At 39.5% G+C, this 25,089-nt stretch overlaps 1 protein-coding gene across 5 annotated transcripts in view; it reads left to right on the top strand.

Moving 5' to 3' along the window:
* The window catches only part of drp2 (dystrophin related protein 2), a 179,278-nt gene that overhangs the window by 82,415 nt on the left and 71,774 nt on the right, over positions 1-25,089 (top strand). For all 5 annotated transcript variants that reach the window (XM_086023899.1, XM_086023898.1, XM_086023897.1 and 2 more), the window contains exons 3-4: positions 9,039-9,213; positions 24,483-24,639. In XM_086023899.1, the coding sequence (XP_085880025.1) occupies positions 9,167-9,213; positions 24,483-24,639 (204 nt within the window). In that variant the 5' untranslated portion in view covers positions 9,039-9,166. The remainder of the gene's footprint in view (positions 1-9,038; positions 9,214-24,482; positions 24,640-25,089) is intronic.

Below are 25,089 nucleotides of genomic sequence, written 5' to 3'. Positions count from 1 at the left end.
TTCTGCCTGTCACCATACAGAGCTGGAACAGATCGATGTACAAAAATACATTATTTGTAGTAAATGAAAAATAAATCTCATCCCACTTTTGCATAATTAGTGTGGTAAGGAATCACTGGAGTAGATGAAGCTGATACAAATACAGTCCCGTATTTGTTTTGTGCTATTTCGTGTGAGTCACCTTGAGCTGGAGTGTGTGTTATTTCATGGACATGATCCATCATTCTGAATATGAATAGTGCCTTTAGTGTTTATATGTGTGTCTCTTGCAGCTGCAAAAGGCCGCTTGGTTTCTTCCTCCTCAGAACCAGTGCCCGCCAAGGGGCGTCGGGAGAGTAGCGCAGCGCGCCAACCTCCACTAACCCACATCAACACACACCGGCCCAGAGCTCACATGGACTCACCAAAAAGGCTGGATTCCACTTCCACCGAGTGGATATTTCACCAGCCGGCTGCCAAACTGCACTATTGTTGACTTGGCATTTATTTGCCCAAGTTTAAACGAGCGTTTAACACCTCCAGTGGAGGCCAGCTGACGATTTCCGGGCGTCCATATCTGAGCTTGGCACCTCTTTTTGGACGGCGCTCAGTGGTTTTTAGCGCTTGTGTGCAGTGTTTTAACTGTGGGTGTAAAAGCATTACAAAGTGTTGTGCTCTCTCGCTGGCTAACAGAAGGATGTGTTTCGCAATTACTGTGTGGAATTAGTTCCATTTCAGTACAATCGCGCCATCTGTCACTGCGGATGAATATTTTACTACGCTCTCTGGGAGTGAAATATCCCGTTAGGACGGTGTGTTCAATGAACGCAATGTGGGCAAAAGACCCAAATGCAAGCTGAGACTAGGAGCAACCACTCAGCCCAACTAGCTTCAGCCAATAAATGAAAATAGGCAGTAGAAGTACAGATACTTGTGTACAGGGTGGACTTACAATTGCCGGGCCCATGGGATTTCCACGAACGCCAACATAAAAAATAAAAAAGTCTCATGAAAACTAATCAATAACGTTCTCTTTATTTGCAACAATTTCGTGTTAGTTTTAAGTCACATGCTAAATAACTCATAAAACTGCTCAATCGATCATGATCGTTTCGAGGGCTTCCTCATTACTCCTCATGCGATGGACTAACTATCTCTTATTGCAGGCCAAAATCAACAAAAGTACTACCATAGCAACTATTTGGCATCCGGGTGCCAAGGAACTACGTTGAAGTGAGTTGAGGAGCTTCGTATAGACCAAAGTAGTGCTTTACCACCATCTCGTGGCATTGTGGCGCAAAGAACTAGCTGTATGTTAAAATGACAAATTTCGTACATTGTCGCCGTCTTGTGGAATCTTGGTGTCAAGGAACAATATGTTGACGTGAGATGAAGAACTTCATTTTGATAAAAAGTTGTGCCTTGTGGATTTTTGCTGTTCGTAGCAGGGCTTGGCCACTATTTTTGATTGCCCAAATTTAGTGATTTTATTCATTATCATCATTATTATTATTTTTTTTTTTAGAAATATAAGAAGTAAAAGTAAATCAGAAGAATAAATATGTAAAGATACCTGAAAAATCTAATAAAATACAGTTCCCACCACTAAAACAACTATTTCCAAGGTTTAGTGTTCAATATTGACTGTCACTGTGCTAATTTATCAATAAGGTACTGGGAAGACACACAATATTAGAAACGGCTCTCAGTATAATGCTGTGCACTTGTACACCTCTGCAAACCAATATTGCCAAACCAATACCTTAGCAGTAGCTGAACAGCATAAATGGCTCAATCAACTTTGAAAGTTATTGTAATACACGTTAATTGAACATGAAAAATAGTCCAGTTAGCAGTTTACTTTTGTGGATTAACATGACCTGGATAAATGAGTCCCTCCAAATACTGTACTCTAAATACATTTTAAGAAACACACAAACAATTTTTAGCAACCACATTGGTGTTCGTTATAAGTTTAAACCGAATTAGCCAATTATGATAGGTTAATGATTATCACACAATTACTTATCACTTCATTCCAGAACCATGAGCACAGGCTTTTGTGCTTTGGGCAAACTTTTTTTTTTTTTTTTTTCCGTGAGGATTAGTAACTGTAGGTGTACAAGGACAGAGTCTTTTTGTCTCCTTGTGTCCTCCCTCCTCCTTCATCTCTGCATTCCTTAAGTGGCTGAGATTTTCCGTGTCCAGCCTTGCAAGTAATGTCCGCACTCAGTTAACCTCAGTGACAGCGTTAACAATGTGGAGCCAATCAGCTTTAGGAGGTCGCTGCTGCTAAGGTAGGCATTGTCACATTGGGAAATAATTGTTTTTTTTATCTGCACAGCTCCAGTAATGAGAGTCAATCAATGGACATCTAAGCCGCAGTCTTCGTTCCTTCAGATCTGTATCAACACACTGGCGTGGCGATGATTTGATCGTCTGATGCTTTGTATGCACTGTCTGCGATGTCCTTTCTCTCTTTTCTTATACTTTTTGTGTTTTGAAATCTAGCAAAGCTTTCCGACAGCACGCTCCTTCTTTTCATTTGGAGATTGTTTCTCCAGGTTCCACTTTCCCAACACTCGACTCCATCTTTGAATGCTAGTTTGCTAACATTGGTTGCTAGCTTATTCGACCGAGCAATCCTGCTCTCTGATGCCATCTATTTTTATAAAGATGCTTTTGAAAATCATCAAACGTGAGTGAAGTACACAGGTATGATGAGACGCAACACTTAAAATAAATAGTAACTGTAGCAGAAAGGGAGTGAACGTTGCTTGACTTGACTGGGAGTTGACTTTTTTTTCTTTTTTGAAATTTGTTGAATCACTTAAAGTGGAAGTCTAACCAAATGTCTTCTTTACAACATTTTTTTTAATGCAAACCCACCAGTCTAAACTCGGTATTCTGATTGGTATTGTTTGTGTCATGAATTAAGCAGCAAAATCCACACGATCTCAGGGGGCGGCCATTTTGTCACTTGCGGTCAACTGAAAATGACATCACACTTGGTGAGGGCTCAGGTGACAACCAATCACGGCTCAGCTTGCAAACGTCACGTGACCAAACTCAGAAAACAGTTTAAGCTTGGAGGTGTCGGGAGTCATGTCTGAATGCAAATTTTATAAGAATCTATCTTTATTTTACCATGTTTGATTCTTGCAGTCAATGTCAATTAGGCTATATCCATTATTTTCACACCTTAGCAAGCAAACAATAGAAGAAGTGATTGTTTATCACACAGTCATGGTTTCATGAAATAAAATGTACACATATCCAGAACCTTGTTCAACACATTCATAATATAAATACAAGCAGGAACAAACAGTAGGAAGCAGTGTTTAGAATTGTGATAAATTAAGACATTTTTGTGCTTTTTAGGTATGATTTCAATGAATGGGCCTTTAATCACAGTATGCAAACTGGTGTCAGCTTTGACTGGCAGCTCACAAATGCAAATCAGTGCATGAGAGTACACTAGTTTTGACTAAATACTTACAATACTTAAAAAGTAAATACATTTTAGTCAAATAAGCTCAGAAAAATATTGCTTTATACTTGGACTTGATCCTGCCTGAATTTTGAGTGTGTTGAGCTAGTTTCTGGACATGTGTGAATTTTTATTTCATGAAACTCTGTGGATGGTATGATAAACAATGACTTCTCAGTTACGGAGAAGGTTGCAAGCATGCATAGGTGTGCGCTCACCCACAAGTGTACGCAAGCATGCGACCATGATAGCCAAGCCAACATTGGCATTCTGAAGAATTGTACCCAGGAGTAGCAAGGGTAAATATGTGCATCACATATCAGACAACACACATCAGGGGAAAAAAACTTTACTCTCGCCAACATACTATTTATCATGCTCATCTAAAAATAGATGTATTATTTTTCAGTATTCTTTGTCCGATCTGGAAAAAAAGCACTTCAATGTAAAGTACTATTTTTTTTTTTTTTTAGTTATGCAATATGTTTTTTTTTTTTTACTTACGTGAAGGGATTAATGCTTGAATACATAGTGTGATTATCACCTTTTCCACCTCTGCCAAATCCAATACAAATCGTACCTACCAATGCGAGTGAAGCATAAACACACCATTGTAAACAGAGGAGACCCTCCCGCTCCCCGTTCTGTATATTGAATTGCAAAATCGATCTCCCCAAACAAGGCCAGTCAAGTGAAGTGGAAAAGTCATTTTTTGTATTTTTTTCCTCTATTGACTTTCATATTGGAGTTCATGAAAATATATCAACTGGGATACAATGTGATGCATTTCTATTTTTCTGCAAAAATCAAATTTTTTGAACAAGAAATGTGTTATTGCTATTTCGCAACTAGTGTCCTCTCCGAATAGGGGAGAATGTTTTTGCTTTCACTTTCTCGTTTACACCCATTAATTGTTTAGAAAATGATTTAGAAAGCCCAGAATACCCCAACTAAACCCGCATGAGCCAAGATTTGAACCCTTAACTGTGAGGCAGACTTGCTATCGTAATCTCCCAATTCTTATACAATGAGGCTATTAGCTGCCATGTGAACTAGACATACCGTACTTATTCCATCTCTTTGTGAAGGCACTCCATGATTTGTCTCTAAGAGTATTGTTGTCAAGTGAGGGAAATCTCTGCTGCATTTCTGTAAGTGACGCACTATGCATGCATGGCTGAGCAACGCCACATTCAATCATGCTTATAAATAATAAAGCATGTATCCAGCTTGACTCATGTTGGCAAGACCAGACCCACTTTGGTTTGGTACATGCCCGCCTGATGCATGTCAATGAGATGTGGCCCCGACATACAAGGATTTTTGCAGATCGTTTACCACATTGCTTTGAATGTTTTTGGAGATATCTCCACCACAAAACAAAGTAATTTGTCGTCATGTGACTGGCTGGCTTCATTTGATTGGTGATTGATTAGATAGGCGAATCATAGTCACGTGACATTGCGTCACACATAAATGTCTTTGACAGTTTCAAACAGATAAAGCAAGCCATCGTTAGTCCCATTTTTTTTGCTTTGACTTGCGAGCAAAAACGTGAGATACAAGCGCTGTATAATGGCAGTAAACTCATTTCAACTCGCTTGACATCAAGCAGCAGTTTGACAAATGGTGAACAATTCTCCAAAATATAGGTTTCAGTCTGCCAGTTCAAGTTCACTGTCAAGGTAAACATAAAACCGAAGAGAATTACATGTGTATTTAAAAAAAAAAAAAAAAACACTGTTTAGCGTAAGGCTTTAACTCAACTTGCCATAGACAAGCTCACGAATAGCATCAGTGTGTGTCTGTGTTTTAATTTAGGCAACGGATACTTAAACACAAGCCGTGGATATGTAGATGGTACATATTTTTTATCCCTTGCAAAAATAATCACTATTGCTGTGGTTTACTAATTCAGTTGTGAAACTCTTCGTTGCTGTCTCTAAAGACTTCGTAGATGAGACCCGAGGTCTGCCCTGCAGCCTCTTAGGGAAAAAAATCATCCATTTGTCCTAGTGTGAAGTGAAAGTTGCAGCAGAAGAATATACCTCTAATGCTCTTTGTCAGTGCTTCAACATTATAGAGAGTTATGTTTCTTATTGAAAACCCTGTTTTTAAAAACATTTTTTGGGGGGAGGCGAGAATGCATTAATGGTATTTTCATATTTTCAGTCATGTACAAAACACACTCGTATCTGAAGGTACCACAATGTGTTCCATTTGGGAGGCCTAATAATCGCTCCATCATACCACATAATTACTCCTGTTTTGATTAGTAACACATTACGATACCTTGTAAGCTCTAATGGGAATAATAATGTATTGTTAATCACCATTTCCATCCTGATTCCATTCTCCAAAACAAACAATCTTGCGGACTCCGCGTCCACATCTTTTGCGTTTACTCACAAAGCAAACACTCCATGAGGCTTTAAGTGATTGTTTGCCCAGCTAAGTGAGAGCGAGGAGGTAGCGGGTAGTGATTCAAGCATTCAGCCTACTGCTGATTCATGCGCCCGACTCAGCCGCATTAGAAGGAGCTGTCTGAGAAAGAGAAGGCACGGCAGGAAGTGAGGAGATGACGAGAGACAGCAACCAGACAATGAACTGTTGATTCACGGCAAATAGAAATAAACCAAATCCAATCGGGATCTGGCAGGCAGAGGACGAGCTTGAGGATGAAGAAAGCGCAAGTGTAGGTTGGTGCGATGAATGCTGGCCTCCTCACACTCATTCATACGCTGTTGACACGGCTATCAAAAATGAATATAATTTACTTTGCCCACTTCAGTGCAGTGCTCATTTCGTTTGAGTAAGTTGGAACGGGCAAGGAAGAAAGATTGTGTTTTGATGCCATTAGTGTAGTATACAGAGGAGACCACCATGCGTACCCTTAAATACCAAAGATATTCAAAAGTCATGTCATGTCATCTTCCAAACCGCTTATCCTATATAGGGTCGCGGGGAGTTGCTGGAGCCTATCCCAGCCGTCAATGGGCGAAGGCAGACTACACCCCGAACTGGTCGCCAGCCAGTCGCAGGGCAATATTCAAAAGTTGCAAATTGAAAATTGAAATAGGAAAAAAATGAAATATCTTTTGTGAAAAAAGATGTAATGTTATGAGATTTTTTTTTTTTTTTTACATTCAAGATAAAGTCTTAACCTTTACAACAACAAATATGTTTTTGTCATAATGAAAAATTACGAGAAAAAAGTCATATTTTTACAAGATAAAGTTAGAATATTATGATATTAATTCAACATTTAGCAGTGGAAGAATACTATATTTTAACAAGTAAATTTTGAAAACAGAACTTTATTCTCATAATACTGGACCGGTATTTGCGAAGTCACTATCTGCAGGGCTTTGTATTATTTTATCACTTGCGTAAAATCTCATCTGTCTCTATAAAATATTGCTTTGGTGCCATCTTGTGACATCATGTTGAATTTATTTTGAAATGACGGGCGGAGCTTCATTTAGTCCACACGTGTCCAACTCCGGTCCTCGTGGACCGGTATCCTGCATGTTTGGGATGTTTCCCTCCTCCAACACACCTGATTCAAATGATCAGGAGGCTTTTGCAAAGCCTGCTGAGGAGCTTATCATTCCAATCAGGTGTGATGGAGGAGGGAAACATCTAAATGTAGATGCAGGCCCTCGAGAACCGGCGTTTGATACCTGTGATTTAAGCCATCGCCATGTCGAAAAGAAAAAAGTGCTTTGCCGTCATCTTGTGACATTTACAGATAATAACAAACATTATTGTTTAGCTACGCTTTGATTTTCATGGCAGTCTCTATTGTTACAGACACTTTTTCCTTATTGCTTTTGCATATTTAGAAGAACTACACGCTGTTGTCTCTCATTTTTTTCTGGTAGACTGTTGTGAAATATGTTCGGATCAAAAGAACAAAATGGAGCTGAAAAATCTTCTACTGCCCTCAACTTCACTATGTGTACGTGTGTGTTTGCCCTTTGTATCCCCTCCATCAAGAGGATTGCACCTCTTCAAGTTTAGCCTCACAACCTCTCACTCTTAAAAGTGTGCAAAGGAAGACCCTTTATTTATTTTTATTCTCGTTATCCGGGAAAAGCCAATACAGGCCTATGGGATGTTTCAAATCATCTCATATTAACTGAGTGCATCACATGTGCTTTGTTGTCGGTGCTGCAGACTTTGTTCAAACGTTCAAAGTTTTACTCTTCTGGGATTCATTAGGGGATTGAAACATCCTCCTCGACATTCACAGATAGGCGCGCTTGGATCAGCTGTGTTTTGCCTAATTCTACAGATGGGGAGGAAACGTGGTTAGGAAAACAGACAAGCACTCTTTAATGAAGCTAATGCAGAACATGTGTTAGATCTGAAAGACGACTTGAGTTGTTTGGTAAGAAATGTCATGACAAAACTGGTTCATTTCACTAACAGCCACCCGATCTATCGATCTATCTAATTGATCTAAGATATCGAATCGTATCTATTTATCTAATTTAGTTATCTAATCTATCTGCCTCACAGTACTGTAGTTGGAGGTTTGAATCTGGGCTCCAGCCTCCCTGTATTCCCAGTGCTTGAATTCTTGCATTCCGAAAAAAAAGCATTTTACGTTCCGTGAAATCTCTAAATTGTCCATAGTTGTGAATGTTAGTTTGTCCGCCTCAACCAAGGACAAGCTCCATGCAAAATTGAAGGACGGATTGGTTTCACTAGCCAGTCCAGCCAATCCACCCAATCAATTGACACAACCGACTAAGCTGACTGACAGTCTGGCCAAACAACCAGCCAATCGATTGACACAACCTACCAAATAGACTGGCTGACGACCAACCGACTAATCAACCACTTGACTAATCACGCTCTGGCCGTTCATCTTGTCGAAAACTCTCTTACCTTGCTGACAGTTTCGGCTGTCACTTCAACTTTCCAAAGGGCCTTACATGCTCCCACACACCTTATACAACATCCTTCAACAGCGGCTTCGGGGTGGAGCGCAGACTTGGTCGGGTTGGGGAACTTTATTTTGAAGGTTTCCCGACCCGATCAGCTGTTTTTAGACACGGCTGAAGGAACAGCCAAAATTGTCAGCAAGCTCAGAAATGTTACCTCTTTACTCTAAAAAGAATTTGTCTGAAAAAAGTTACTTTAAAACCTTATTGACTAATCAACCAATCAACTGACCAACCAAGCAACCAACCAACCAGTTGACACACCCAGCAACAGACTAATCAGTAACCAAGCAACCAAATGACCAACCAATGAACCAACAAATCGATGAAAACAGTCAGCTACCACCACCACCACTTGGCAACAACAATACCAACAACCCCCCCCCCCCCCCACTGTGACCACTCCCAGGGGAGCTCCAAAGACATAAATAAGGGAAACCCACACTGAAGATATTGAAGTAAAGAAGCCTTTCGGATGAAACATCAACAACCAAAAATAGTCCAGTTGCCTCCATTCAACTTTTTGCAAAGGTTGCACAACTGTATTCCTAACAGTCCTCTCTCTTGTCTCCCCTGCCCCCATTTTTTTCTGTGTCCATATGTCCATGCGTCCTCAGCTCCGGGGCGGCCCTCGTGGCCGGGATGCCACTGCGTGCCGTGCCAGTCGGCAGTGGACGGTGAGGCCCAGGAGGAGGGGGCCGAGTGCAGGCGGCTGGGGGGGGGCAGCCCGCACCAGGCTGGGGACATGAACCTCTGCTGGAACGAGATCAAACGCAAGTCGCACAACATCCGGTAAGCGGACGCTCACGTGTATAAATGGGATCTTGGTCTTGAAGGCGACACAAGCGCTATATGAAAGCTTTGTGAAGGTTGCTGTTCCATAAAGTAAATGAGGTTAAACCCCCCCAAAAATATGTCTTTGCAATAATATTTATGCTCACTTTGGATCGTCACTGTCTGAGAGGCCTTAATTGAAGCTGTGGCATAACTCACATTAGGAAATGGCCTTATTAATGGTGAAGCACTGTATAGTCGTACCTTGAGATACAAGTAACTCAACCTATGAGTTTTTCCAGAACCAAGCAGTTCTTCGGTTGATCTCTAAAACCGTCACGTTTCAGGAAAACCGAAAAAATCGCCATGTTTATTGAGCCATTGACATCTCCAAAAAAAGCTAGCCATTTTCAACATTTTGTATTGGTCAATAATTTGTAAAAATAACAGACACATAGGGACGATTAGTCTCGATTTGTGAAGAAAATTGACCAAATTTGGACATAGGAGGTTTCCCCCCCGACAGTGACGCTATAGTATTCTTTATATTCTGCAAAGAACGACTAATACTACTGCAGCTAACTGAGGACGGGCGCACACCAGTAAGAACCGACTTGAAGCAAAAAAATCTGGCATATTGTGGCTTAATTTCTTTCCATTCTGTTTAAAAATGTCATTGATTTATGTTTTCTATAAACGCATGGTAAAATCCATTTGCGCAAGCTTTTATAGGTCGAATTTCAAAACAAAAAATTTAAATATCTAAAAAAAAAAACTGATGTGTTATGAAGGATCTGAATCTATAAGAATGGCTTTATATTAGCCAACAGGTTAACCAAAAACCAAATTGAGAATGACACATCGCATAATCAGTTCAAAGTCAGCGTGCCCTGATCTGAGCATGGGACCAGCTGTTGAAGATCAGCCCCATAGGCAGGGCCAGCCAGGTAGGAGACCAACCCACATTATGTTTATATTTTGACGACAGTATAAATGTGAGGGCTGCATGTTAGACTGCGCCCGCTTTTCTGCCCGCGCCCATCTTGGGTGAGAGCATTCGCGAGGATGGAAAAGCTGCCCAGATCTAATCATTGTATGATTCCTGAACTTCAGAGATGGTAAAGAAAACTGACGAGAAAATTCAATCGATTTGTGTGAGTCTTTATTTATATTGGATACCTTCTTGAAAGATAAAACGAACACGCATTGAGTAAGTAGTTGTTTTGTAAATTGCTAATTGGGCTTATGGACTCGAGACCTATAAAACTCCACAGTTAGAAAAAGTCATTGACATTTTTTAAATTAGCGTAAACAATATGTTTTAGGGACACATAAAGCCTATCTATTTTTTTCTAGTTGTCAGCACTGTATTTGAGATGCTTTACAGATGTTTTGAGCCGTATCGCAAGGCACCACTGTGATCACAAGCAATGGAGCAACACATGTAGACAGACAATAAAACAATCAGAGTTAAAATTGCCTTTCTGAAAACAGCCGTATTGTTGGAATTGTGCCCGTTGAAAAATATTTTCCATGCACACGCCCACGGTGGAATGGGAGCTAATGATGTGCACTGTTTGTATATCACGGCCAAATTTATGTGTGCGTGTGTGTTTTCCATTTACTCCCTGCCGAGTCAGCTTATTCATCATTGATAGCAAACTAATGCTGCCTCTATTGTGTTCATGTTTGCCCGCGCCAAACTATTAGACGCCACTCACATTGCTCTCTAATGCTTAACTGGAGATCGTCCAGGCTTTGCCGCATCATTTCCGACCCTCCGACTCCTCTCCTGGGATCCTGTTCAGACAATTGCACCCCCACCCCCCACTTAATGGCTTACTTGACCCCGGCGCGTCTAATGTGGAATAGGGAGGATGGCGGGGGCAGGACAGTTGTGAAATTGGTTAAGACAGTTTCCCCTGCAGCTTCTGTGTAATTAGATCAGCAAGTAGGAGAGATGCAGTGGAAGGGTGGGATGAATACAGCGGTGAATTGATGGGGGGGGGGGGTGCGGGTAGAGGGAGCAAAGGCAGATGCTACTAAATCATCCCAGAGAGATGCAGGGAAAGAGGGAGTTAAGTAAAGTGAGTGAATGAGGAAAAGCTGGGTAACCTTGAGAGCAAAGTGTGTTTTTATGCAGGACAAGCACCATAGACTTTGCTTTGTAATGGCCCCCCGCTGTTGATTGACAGCCAGTTGAGCCTCTGCCTCAATAAAAGTCCTCAAGCCTGATCCCCCTTCTTCCTGTAGCAGTTGACAAACTTTGTACACCAAGTACCACCTAAAAAAAAATAGCTCCTCACAAACCACCATAATTACCAACTTTAAAATATTAACTTTAATTCCCCGTGAATAATACGCAATTCTTTGCAAATAAATCCAAATTGTCTCCCTGTGTTGTATAAGGGTTCAAAAAAATATTTCTAAAATCAATTTTATATATGGTTTGCCATTATCTAGAGGTTGTAAAAAAGGCGGTATTCACATTCCAACACTATATTTCATGTATAATGTTACAAATGTATGTAATATAAAATTAACATAATATAATGTCTGGTGGTGTTGCAGACATTACATTTACTGTTCCCGGTACAGTCACAGTAGTGCATAATATAACAAGAATAAAGTTGTATTTTTGAAATGTGCTTATTTAAATATGCCTTTAGTCCCTCGTTAAATTTGGACTTTAATATTATAATATTTTTATACTTTATACTTTATTTTTACTTTTTATCCCAACAACAAGGCTTTATTCTAATAACGACTTTTTGCGACTTTTTTCTCTAAAGGGATTGCGACTTTTTCCTCTAAAGAATATTCAGTTGTTACTGTAACAATTTCAACTTTCTTGGAAAATTTCCCTGGACGCAAAAAGTTTGAGAACCTCTGCTCTTGGGGCGTTGGTATCCTGCGACTTGGCATGGAATTTAAATTGAACTTCACCTGCTGCTAATGCGACTTCCAAAATTGAGTGGGAAAAGACAAGCATTTTCTGGAGGGCGGGGAGGAGGGAAACAGGTGGAATTGGCGCATGAAGATAAAAGTGAAGCTGGGAGATATGCAGTGTTTATGCATGGCATGGAACTTATCAGTGTGACACAGTGTCACTCTGCTAATTGGACTCTGAGATGATAACAAAAGGTTGGCGGTGTGATCACTTTTTTTGATGTTTTATGCAGAAAGAAGGCCAACTCATTAAATGACACACATGCACACACACACACACTCTGAGCAGCACATGACTGTGACAGCACTGTCAACATGTTGCTGTGTGTTTGGTGTGTATTGCAGTGTTTTATCTCATTTTTATACTCGCTACTGAAATAGAACCTCTATGACATGACAGCAATTAACCTGTGTAGTATAATAGAATACATCTTTGATAACATAATGTTAACCGCTATCTGTCCATTCACGTTCACATACATTGTAAACTAGCTGAACAATTAATTGAATCAATCACACTGTAGTTGGATGCAACTTTCAAATTGCAAAGGCTCTAACATGAAAAAAAAAACCAAACCTGTTTCATTTTGGTCAGTAGGTTTTATTGTATGTACCCGGTATATGTATATTCAGTACTGTATATGTAAGTACATATATCTATATATGTATTTATATATGTGTATGTGTGTATATGTATACATATGCGTGTATATGTATATGTACATATGTGTATATATATGTATTCATATGTACATGTATGTGTGTGTACATGTATATTTTTAAATGTATTTATATAGTGTCTAGACAGATCCAGTGCTGAAGCAGTGCAGTTCACAAGTTTACATATGATTGTTTCATAAAACGCTAAAAGTTGAAGTGATAAAGGTACAGTCTTCCTTGCATACTGGTTGTAATCTGACTTCTGATTTACTGACTTAGGTTTACGCCACACTTGTTAGGTAGGATTTTGTGAAGCTGTCGTAGTGAACGCTTAAAAGGCTGCAAGTCAAACAATTTTGTAAGCTAAAAAAATGTAATTGAAGTAAGGAAAATAAATTGTCTTTCATATTACATTCACTGACAGCCATTTTAGAGCAGTTGGTATTTTTGAGACCTTCCTATTGTGGTCAGTGATTATGTATGTATACAACAACCACCAAATGAAAGAATAGACTCTCCTTTCACCCTGAAAAAAAAGTTTGATTCGGCCTTTTTACATTATTACGTTATACATTGATGTATAGTAAAGCTGGTAATTATTGTAATGCAGATTAATTTATTGATTGTGTTTGTTAGAAAAAAAAAAAAGGACTGTGTCAATGTTGTCTCACTGTAGAGTGAAGTTATCATTACTACGAGTGTACTGATGATGAAAATGGATTGGGGAGTTGCGCTTTTCTTTGTTCCAACCACGGCCATGTTGACGCATGGATGCGTCTTTCGGTGTCACACGGTGAGTTGCTCACCGTTGCACACCGCAGGGAATGCCCACTCTGGTTGGGCGCGGGCGGCTATGTGTATGTGAGGAATGAATGTTTGCGCATCGCTCAGATTGTTGCAGACAGCCGACCACCCACAGCCGATGTCCGTCTGAGTAACGAGGCAACACTTCAGGCCCGCTTTTCGTCACTGTCTCGTTCGGTCATCTCCACAGTCTGCCTACTGTTATTTATTCGCAAGTACAGCCATTCGCTATTGTCGCTTGGTTCCTTCCTTCCTGTATTCCTCTGGTCATAGCTCAGTGCAAAAAAAAAAAAAAAAAAAAAAAGCCCTTGTGGGGTTTGGTGCCCCATTTTCTTACCGTCATCTCTGGGCAAGCTCCTGTGTTGTGTCTGCAGGATAAGCTGAGATCCATTTTAGATGTTTGTGTTGCTTCTATTGTTCAAGGTTAGTGGCTTAAAAAAAAACAGGTGAATACCAGGGAAGGCATTATTTGCACTGTATGGGGAACAATCAGTTTCCAAAAATTCTGCATCTGTAATACTTAGCATCATCCACTTAAGATAGCCTCTTTTAACCAGACATCTTTTTGTCAGAAAAAAGTTCAGCAGGTAGGAACTGTAATTACGCTGAATACTATTGTGAGCCTATTCCCGCTGGTTGATTTATTGCTGTTAACACGCTGAAATCACTCAGCCAGCTTCTCTCCCGTTGGATGCACCTTCTGGCATTACTGCAATGCCACTTTTGAATTTAACATTTTTTCCAGCTAGATTTGTCTTTTTTTTTTTTTTAAATAAGTGCTCTTGAAATGTGAGGAAGCTTTGGGTGTATTTCGACACTTCACACCCTGTGAAAATACCAATTACTACTTTCCTGCTCGCTATTTTATCATTTATTTCCTCTGTTGTGCATACATTAGGTGCTCTCATTTTTACAATAAGATACATTTAAGTTAAGTTACATTTCCATTGAGGGACTAACATCTGAGGGACTAAGTTTAGCCTGGGTTGTTAGTGGAAGTTATGAATAGATTATTTATTTGTTTTTTTTAGAACTCAAGTAACGTGTTAACCATTTGTTTTTAAATGCACAATGGTATCTGTTTTTTTTTTTTACTGTTTAACATTTTTGGCCTCGTAGTACTTTTCATACAAATATTCACTGTAATTAGGACTTCACCACTGTGTTAGCAAAGGTTACTTTTAAATTACGACACTTTCTAAATTATGGACAAATTCAGGTGACATTGTTGAAATTCAGGAAATTTAGTGTCATCCAGGCTTTGATGTCCTCTAGACAGACCAAAAGTGGTCTTGAGGAGAAAGCATTTTTTTTGCTCAGCGGGACATAGATTTGACAGTCATCTGCATAGCAGTGGACAGAAATACCGTGTTTTCAAAGGATGGAAGCCAGGGGCAGCAAATACAATGAGAACAGCAAGGGCCCCAAAATAGAACCCTGTGGAACACCATGCGATAGAGGGGCAGGGTGTGACTCAGAGGAACCTAAGCTAACAGAAAAAGTCCTGCCAGCCAAATATAATCCAAACCACTCTACTTATGGTAGTGAGTCACTCTCATTCAGAACGCCAGACAAAACGTTTAGTTCCCGCTCTCAAAGCTGCGCATGCCATGTTTGGAATTACCTTGTAATTGCAGAGAGTTGAATAACATGCTTGTGTTCATTCTTGTCTAGAATTGATTGCCATGGAAAGTCATTCCTGTGTGGTAAACTTGACTGATGACGAACAGCGTGTGAGGCATTTATTAGTACCAGTCACCCGCGCTGTGATTAACAATTTATCTTTGCACGTCATTTGCTTATTTTTATATATTAATCTTCCCATTATGCTTGCACTGTCGTTTTGGAGCCGTCACCATTCTACGCTGATGTAAATTTCTTATTACAAATTCCCTTTGGCCATCCGCTGTGTTAGCTCCTCAAACAACATTTTTCAGTTGTGAAAGGAAAAATAGAAAAAAAAAAAACACCCTAGTGAGTGTTCTTGTCACTCAGCAAATGGATTTTCCGCAAATCTTAGGAAGGCGGCGGCGGAATAGAGACGCTTCAGGCCAGGCGTCGTTTCCACTCCTGATGCACAACAAAGCGCCATTTCCCAAGCAAGCCCATATCCTCACCAACGTAAACATCTTCTCTATCGTTTGTCAAAATGAGAAATTGTTTCTTTTGTAGATGACACACAACAATGCTGACCGACTCTGTGATCAGAGCGCATTTTACAAATGGACCAGCCGGGACTTGCACATATTGACGCAGGCAACAGTGGGGCTGCTACTGTTTTTATACACACTCAAGTCAAGCATGAAAAAGGCCAGTCAGCGCTGTTGCACTGAATGATCTGCAGCCAGCTGACAGTTACAATAATAGTGCCAAACTCTTACAGGATGTGTTAAAATCTCTAGACCACTGGGTTCCCCAGACCCTCAGGGGTCCGTGAAATGTATTTTTTTTTTTCAATTTGCAATACAATATGTGGTATCATAAAAAGCTTGAGTTCAATATCATACTACAACTTCGTTTGTGCAATATGACATTGATCCCGATAAAATGCAGAATTGTACTTGTGACATGTGGCTATTATTGTAGTAATAAAGTAATACTCTTTGTTTTTTAGAGCACAAGGCGATTTTTGGGGGGCGGAGAAGATAGTCCTATATTTAACAGAATAAAGTGGCCTTCCCCCTTAAAAAAGACGCAATACAAATTAAATGGTAATATTTTAGGTTCACTTGTTAAAATGTGACTTTGGTTAAATTTTGACCACAGCATCTTAACATTACGCCTTTTTCTTTATTCTTGTAAGACTTAATCATAAAACTTAAAATAAAGGCAAGACTTTATTCTGTTCCTTGTCTAAAAAATATGAATTTGTTACCATAACACGAAATGAATGTATTCACCAAGTTCATTTTTGATGATATATTATCTATAATTAGGGATGGGCCAGTACCGATACTAACTATCTGTATTAGGCTGATATCGGACTTATTTTAAGGTATCGGGCACTCCTGACGGATGCCAATACCAGCCACCGATAGTAAAGGCCAAAATTGAGTAAGTCGTCCTCGGCAGTAGTTGGCGCAATACTGCAGCAGTTTGACACATCAACGAATCATCATTTGCGTCAGAAAGGAAGACATTTAGTCACAATTTTGTCACGTGTTAAATGAGTTTTTAGATATCAATCGTACAACAGGTATCGGAACTCAGTATCAGTGAATACTGACAAAAAAGGGATATTGAATATCCCTATTATAATACATTCACACATGAGAGTAAAAGACAAAAAACTTGTTAACTTTTGAATTCAAAATCCACCTTTTAAGTATTCTCTGAAAAATTACAACTACTTATCCCAACAAAATACAGCTCATATTGCTTACATCTTTGATATTGTCAGATGACTATATGTATTGAACAACTGTATGAAAACAAGGAGTTATATCTCATTTAAGTGTGTGTTTTGTTGGATTGGTCATCACAAATTGTATGCAATAAATTTCACAAACCCAATTGTAAATGACATTTTAAGAGACATTCTATCCATCGTCAAATCTTTCAATTATAATAAATCATTCAATGTATAATAAAAAAACATCCGGTTACTCTTGCACATCAACAAGCTGCAAAAGGCTGAAAGTTGCATTCCGTCTTTTAGTTCACCTGCTTGGTCTCAAAATGGAGTGCCTACCAATAAGTAAATTGATTTTGTCATTGAATTGCCCCATGGCTTGTGAGCGCCCAGCAGCAAGTGAGACAATTCCAATGTTTCACAAGTGTTGCATCATGAATGAGACAATAATGCTTTTGGAAAGTGTGCTTACAGAATAGACTTCTGATTCTCTGGTGCGAGGGAACGATTTCCTTGAGTTTGAGTGCATTTCATCAGTGTGGCGACGAGAGGCGAGAACATGTGACGCATGGTGACACAGCACGCGCAATCTGACTTGATGTGGTGCAAATGTTCTGCCCAAATCATAAATTGTTCCCATGAAAACCCACTGTTGTCTTGCCAGGTTTTTTTGTCCATTAGTTATAAGAGAGTTTAAACGAAGGTTGGTCAAAATCAGTGGTTACTTGCTATGTATTATTGTATTTTTTTTATGACACTGAATCATTTACAAACATTTTCCACTGTTAATGTGACCTATAACCTTTTCTAAGTGGGGAAGTAAAACCAAAGAACCTCTATAAATGATACGATTTTACCTTCTAGATAACCTTCCGTTTAATGTTGGGGTGCCTTGTTAACACAGCCTGGCCTATCTGACTCATGGGCATTTTTTGCCATTTTTCATAAACTTATGTTCAGTTGAGTGAAAGGGAGTCAAAGTGAGAGGGGGGAAAAGAGAAGAGAAGAGCAGAACGGAAAAAGGCTCTGCTCAAAGCTTCCTTCGGCCCCGAGGCAACACAGCAGCGAGCTCCTCTTCTAAAACAGCCCAAACTCTGCTTCAGTCTCCTACGCATTAATTAATCATGGAAGCGGCGAACGCTAAATTTCTCGCTGTAATCTCTCCGACTGATTGGGGAGTTGAATTTCCATTTGACAATGTTATTTACTTCTGGATGGGAACTCACAAGCAATGTGGTGGGTGGGCATGCAAATTTGATGTGTTAAACTGCATACAAAGGTTGCTCAAGTCACGACATATTTGACATTTCCAGCGAAAAATAATTCTCCCCCCGCAGCTAGCAACATTGATGCGTCGATGCCGGGCTTGTGGTCTTATCTCTGATGGATCCCTTGCACGCTGCTAATCCTGGAAATGAAAAGATCTCGGATCTTTCATTACGACAATATTATGGCAATATCAAACTGATGTGATCAGGCCTTCCCTGGTGATAGCTTTCCAAGATCTTGCCACTGTTGCTGCATGTTTAGTGACAAACACGGGAAGTCATCTGTGGTTGTCTTGTCATTCATTCATCTGACTTCCAAACCACAACTGGAATGCTGTTATCCTGTCGTTTGCCATATGGAACAATATACAGTGAACACCAATTTATTGTGGGGGATATGTTCTGGATCAATCCGCAATAGGTGAAAGTCTGTGTTATGTAGAGCAACCATTTGAAAATGTTTGATTTGTAGTTTTACCCCCTCACGCATAGATTTAGATGGATTAACAAACCCTTTACTATATTAAAACACACTTTTTTTTAAGTATTTCTCTTCTCAGTTGCTCACTGTCAAGAAATGGGATTCATCAAATAACATCACTTTAAGGAATTGAAAAGTAGTCTCTCGCTTGTACAGTTCTGCAAATAAAGGGCAAAGCATGTTTGCGTTGTCACGTCATTTAAAATTCACAGCAACTTTTTGTTTTTTAGTTTTAGTTTGATTAAATCGACACACAAAACAAGAGAATCAAATACCAAAATGTTAAACCAAAACCATTTAATTTCATCTAAGAAAGCCCACTAGCTTGATGCTAATACATAACATAACATAACTAACCGAAATTAGCATCCAGCTCAGTGTCATTATAAACCTTCAAACAACTGTTGCTTTAACACACACAGACAATACTCAAACATATTTTAATCTGCTGTGTTCCCTTGTCCAAAGGCAATACTTCACATTTCATACTTCATGAGAGTGCCACCCATCACTCTGACAAATTCAAGGTAACATTAAAATATAACATTGTATAAAGTTGTCTTGAAATGAATGTTTACAACCAGCTACGAGAATTAATGTGTCTACTATTGGTGCAAACAATTTGATAGACTTGCTACTGAGGCAGAAACTAGCTAACGACCTTACTAGCATGCTAACATCATTTAATTTCCATTCTTCTGGTACTTCTCAAAGCAGGGAAGGACAAAGAAACAGCTTCTATTTTTATGTGAAATAAGTGCTTTAACTGTTGTGCTTCCTTTTATTTAGCTAAATTCAACACTTAGGGCAGGCAAGTATAATTTTGGACTTGCCTTTTTACTTTAAAAACCCATAGCAAACGATCACTGAACGCAATAACAGAGGCATGCATAATGAACCACAATATTGCGAGGGTTCACTGTACTTTTTTATTTATTCTGCCATCGTCTGAGCCTGTTTTCCCCTCCTCTAATAGAACAAGAATAACAATTATTTGTATATGTACTATTGGTGATCTAACTAAGTGGTTGCTGGAGCCGTACACTCCTGATTTGATTACCCTGCATGTTAATGCCGTCTGAGCATGAGTGCTACACTCCAGTGTTTGTTGAGGAAAAATTATTTACACATCAAACAGCCACTTGCTCATTTCAATGACTGTTAACACTATAGCCCGCTTTCGAGCCAGCAGACCATTCACTGTAGTGCAGCAATAAAAAAAACAACAACAACTCTCAGTGATGTTTTCTCTTCAGTGCCCAGCTGCAGCAACATGATTTGCCCTTTTAAGTAGATACATGTCCCCCGGAGCTAGTGGAGATTGAAAAGGAGCTAAAATGAAGGAAAATGATGAGATATAAAATCGGCAGATGGCCAGAGAGCCACTGCAAATGAGACACAATGCCCTTTTTGTGCGTTGAATGATAAACACGTTGGGTACTTTGTTGCTGCGTCACGGAAAATAACAATCTAGAGTGGCATTCAGTAGGGCATAGACCTCCGCCCAGGCCCAATAATCAGAATGGGCATTGGACAAAGTACAGTATATATTTATAGACACCATGTTAGCATATGTGTGAATTTTGCTATTGTAAAACCTGCCTGATAGAGGGTGTTTCTTACTCGGTGATCACACCTCCACACAAACACAAGAATGGTGTTCTTCTATATAAGAATGATATATTAATTAGATACACTTAACATATGGAATAAATGAGGTATTGTGACAAAAGAACAGTGTGGGGAAGGGAAGAAGGTGTATGATTATTGAAACGTAAAGAAAAATTATGGCCTTTAACAGCCTAGTTCCTTTAGTAGTGCACTAGCAAACTGAATAGGGCTTAGTACTAGAACCCTATTCATTCACCCTAGTCATTTTACCAGTGCACTGAGTTGTCTTACTTATGAGGACAAGGAGCATAGTACTGAATGTACAATTAAGTGCACTGGTGCGATATCGAATAAATGCTCAAACCGCTTGCTATGTGATGCTCTTTTTATTCCGACACAGACTCAGTGCTTTATTTGTCTCTCTCTGGGGCGGTATAATGGAAGCCCCAGTGATGGACAAATGTACTATTAGCTTTGTGTGTGAGTGTGTGTGTTTTCTGCTGTGCACATTTCTGAATTAGTTTGTGACCGTGTGGGGGTCTCTGTTGTGATGGCTGAAGCATTTTGATTCCGGGGTTGTCTGCTGATGGATGACCTTACTCAGGCACAGCCCTGCAAAGAGCTTTGCTCTTGTGTATGACTCAGAAGCATTTCACACAGGCTGTGTGTAAAGTTGGACTGTTGTATTTGTATGTGTGTATGTGTGTGTCTACTGTCTAGTAGTTGCACCTGGTAGCACCACAAAATAACCGTTTCCCTCCAACTCATTCAGTTGCGCCAGTGAATATAAGGGCTACTAAGTGTATGCTTACAGGCCACAACACAACTTCAAGATACTTTAAAGTAGAAGTCAACCCAAATATATTTTTTTCAAGAATATGTTCTATGCAGGCCCACTAGTTGAAACAAGGCATTCTGATAAATATTGCGTTTGTGGAATAAGAGTTAATCCACCCGTTTTTAGCCCTCTCTGGGGGCGGCCATTTTGTCACTTCTCTTCCACTGAAAATGACATCACACACATAATGACCAATCACAGCTCACCTGTTTTCTGAAGCTGAGCCATGATTGGTCGTTATCTGAGCCGTGAGCATTTGTGATGATATTTTCAGCCGACAGAAGTGACAAAATGGCCGTCACCCAAGATGGGTAAAAATGGGTGGATTTTGCTGCTTAACTCTTGTACCACAAACGCAATATTAATCAGAATGCCTCATCTCAACTAATGGGCTTGCTGGGAACATATTCTTGAAAAAAATAAGTTTGGGTTGTCTTCCTCTTTAAAGAGCAATGTGACTATGAACTGCTGTTGTACGGTAAATGTTCCAGTTTCACTGAATTGGTTTGAAAATTCGGACTTATTTTCTATAAGTAATACAGCTTTGTTCATCAATCTAGTCCAGTGACAGAACAATGAAATGCTCTTTCACTAAATGGCAGATGGTACCATTAATGTGCATACCCAGCTGTTGCCAGACCCCACCAAATACATGAATTGTAATGCTGGGTTGTATTTCTATTTATTTATTTTTGTGTTTGTTTCAATGCAGGTTTGTCGATATCAGTCTTTCCATGAAACCGGTCCCTGGTGCAAAAAAAGCTGGGGATCACTATACTGTGCTGAAAAAATATCAGTGACGTAATCGACTAATCGACTTCAACTCAACTTTCGTTGCATTGTAATCGACTACAATTTGTTAACAACTTAATTTGTTCAATATGTATCTACTGTAAAATATTCAGATTATAGATACATCATTTGTATTATAGGATATATGGAATGCATTTATTGTTTTACACTGATAAGTACTTATTACATGCACTGTTGGTTATTATATTTAAACTATATCCTCAATATTCTAATATTAAATTAATACCTCCCTGTCAGTGTCAATCAAACGTGAGCGTTGTTATCTTGCTGCCGGCGCACCTAATTATTACCAAATCAATTAATTCTAATCTTTTCATACTTACCCGCTCTCTTTGCGTGTACCTTCTTTCCCTCCCTCCAGCTGGCATCTCTGATGTAATTCCGCGTCTCTCGTGTGTGCTCGTGCATGCCAAATTCAGTTTGCAGAAAATTGCCTTACACTTCCATTTCTCCACTCGCTAATGTGAACTGAAGTGAACCCGCTGATGAACGCGTGCTAATGGCACACGTGGAGAAGAGCCTCATTCTGGACTACTTACACTTATCTGGCGACACATATGCCTTGCCGCCATATGTCTTATACATCTGTGACATTATAGTGCGGCTACATTTTATGAATATTAATGACTTCACCTATGCTTTGCTTTTCTGACTGATTTCTATTCTCGCTCATCATGTTGATGGTCCTGGTGAATGGGATGTGAGGTAATACTAGTGCTCGAGTGCTGGCTTCTGGTGTGTAAATGTAACGCTGGGGAGTTTTCACGCCTCTAATGTCTCTTTAAGGCCTATTTAATGCCAGCTGCAGTGCAAAAGCAACACTTTTCTCATTGACATGTCATGCTGGTTGGTGTTAATTAAAGATTCATCCATCCATTCATTTTCTATAGTGCTTATCCTCGCTAAGTGTAATTAAAGGTTTTTTTTTTTTTTTTTAAAAAACACTGTTATCTAGTTTGTGGTTTGCTGGGAACAATAACAAAGTGTCAGCTCAGCTAATGAATTACTTACTTATAAATGAATTATTTATCCTCACTACACTGTGATTAGCCTGCACCTCATTTGTAATTCTATTGTCTTTACTTGCTATACGTAGCATGTAGTAATCGAACAAAAAGGAAGACTTTATTGGTACCATAATGGGCAAATTCACTACAAAAAACACTAATATTTGAGTATTTATTATTTTTAACAAGATTAATTTGCAATAGAACAGAAATAGAATGACTTAAGAAATAATGAGGAAAATTGATGTGTTGATGTGAGTTTCAAACAAACAAAAGAAGTCATTTAAAAACAGAAACAAATAAGGAATTTAAAAGTAATTTCAAAAAAATGAAGTAGTTTACCAAAATACAATACAATACAATACAATGCAACTTTATTTTTATAACGAATTTCGCAACAGCTGCAGCTGTAAGGAAGCACTTTACATATAACATAAAATAGCAATAATACAACAACAATGACGATAAAAGCAGTAAATTAAAACACAAATTAATGACAGTAACACATGTACAGTAAACAGCAGAAAACAGTAGAGCAGTGTCAGTCTCAAGCCAAAGAATAAAAATGTGTCTTAAAAGTGGACAGAGAGGGGGCCTGCCTTACATTTAATGAAAGGTCATTCCAGAGGGAAGGACCTGCAACAGAAAAGGCTTGATCCTCTCTGAGGCTCTGCTGAGTAGCTTGGCAGCTTATTTCATTTGCTTGCAGGATACTGCCCATACATTACCTTTTCACTTTTCTTTTGTGATTAAAGTCTATATAAATAAATTTTAGATCAAATAAATACATTTTACTTAACTTTGACTTGACTTAACTTCCAAAGTACTGTCCATTTTAGTATCATATGCACCTCTAATTTGGTATACAGAACAACCACCACGCCCGAAGAAAAACAGCCAATCAGTGACAGAAGGCATGACTTAAAAAGTGTCAGTCATTTGTCACATTCATCCAGGGCACGCCCTCACAGCCTCACAAAAAAATAAAACTAACATTTAGCGATGTAGTTGCACTACTTTACTTTACGGAAAAAATAGTACCCATCATTTTTTTATTTTTTTTAATCGACTGTGATCAGTGTTTCTCAATGTAACCGCTGGTTGCTATAGAAACCAAGCAGCGCCATCCCAGAGCAACGTGCGAAAAGAAGTAAAACCGTCAAATTGACCGGGACGCCTTAATTAAAGGAATAATGACTTGTAACTATTTTTATATTGTTTAATATCATAAAATTGCACCGTGGTAATGAAATATATACAGAATTAGGAAGTCAAGAGGCCAGGAGCACCTTATCTGTGTACGCAGAGTAATAACACATCAGTTTGAAAACAGTCAAAAGGACTGCTCTCGTACTCCTAGTGATAAAATGTAAACTCACTCTTAAAGATATACCGTTCAAGTGTAAGTCAATCCTAAATTGGTGACTAGAGTCAAGTCATGTGACTGCCGGGCTGGTAGGCGTTAGTAACCAAACGTGGCCTGTGTGTGTGTTTGTGTCGACAGGGTGCGTATAGAGGCCATCTCGGACAACAGCGGGAAGCTGCAGCTCTCTCTGCAGGAGATCATCGAATGGCTGACAGCGAAGGACGAGGAGCTGTCGGAGCAGCTGCCCATAGGAGGCGACGTGGGGGCCGTGCAGCACCAGAGGGAGTTCCACCAGGTAATGCCGAAGCCTAATACCTTTTCGAATGGTGCACAGAATCCATTGACTCGAGTGTCCATTGTGCCTCAAGGGCGATTCATGACCACAGTGTGATAGATTTACACATAAATACAGAGAGATGTATTCAGTTGGCGTTACGGCTTAATGGAAGAGCGACGGCTCTTCAAGTCCCGCTGAGTGCCCCTTTCCACTTTTAAGCTCGCTATCTGTTTCCTTAGTGTGAAAATGGATTGAGGGTGTTCCCAGGGTCATGTGCTATGATCTGTGTGATGCGTGTGATTGCTCTGCCATTTATATCTATCTACATTGTCTATGGTAAATTGGTTCCAGTCTAAAATGGACGGTACGGAAGAAGAAAAAAATTACAATATGATTATCTTTTTAATGTTTTCGCAGAGCAGCATCAATAGGTGACTCATGATTGTCATGAGTCGGAGTTTCAAGACA

Source organism: Filicampus tigris, chromosome 2 (genome assembly GCF_054856515.1).
Source record: "Filicampus tigris isolate MCC_2025a chromosome 2, RoL_Ftig_1.0, whole genome shotgun sequence".
Lineage (NCBI taxonomy): Eukaryota > Metazoa > Chordata > Actinopteri > Syngnathiformes > Syngnathidae > Filicampus > Filicampus tigris.
The sequence above is the reverse complement of the archived record's forward strand: the minus strand, read 5'-3'. Positions and strand labels throughout refer to the sequence as shown.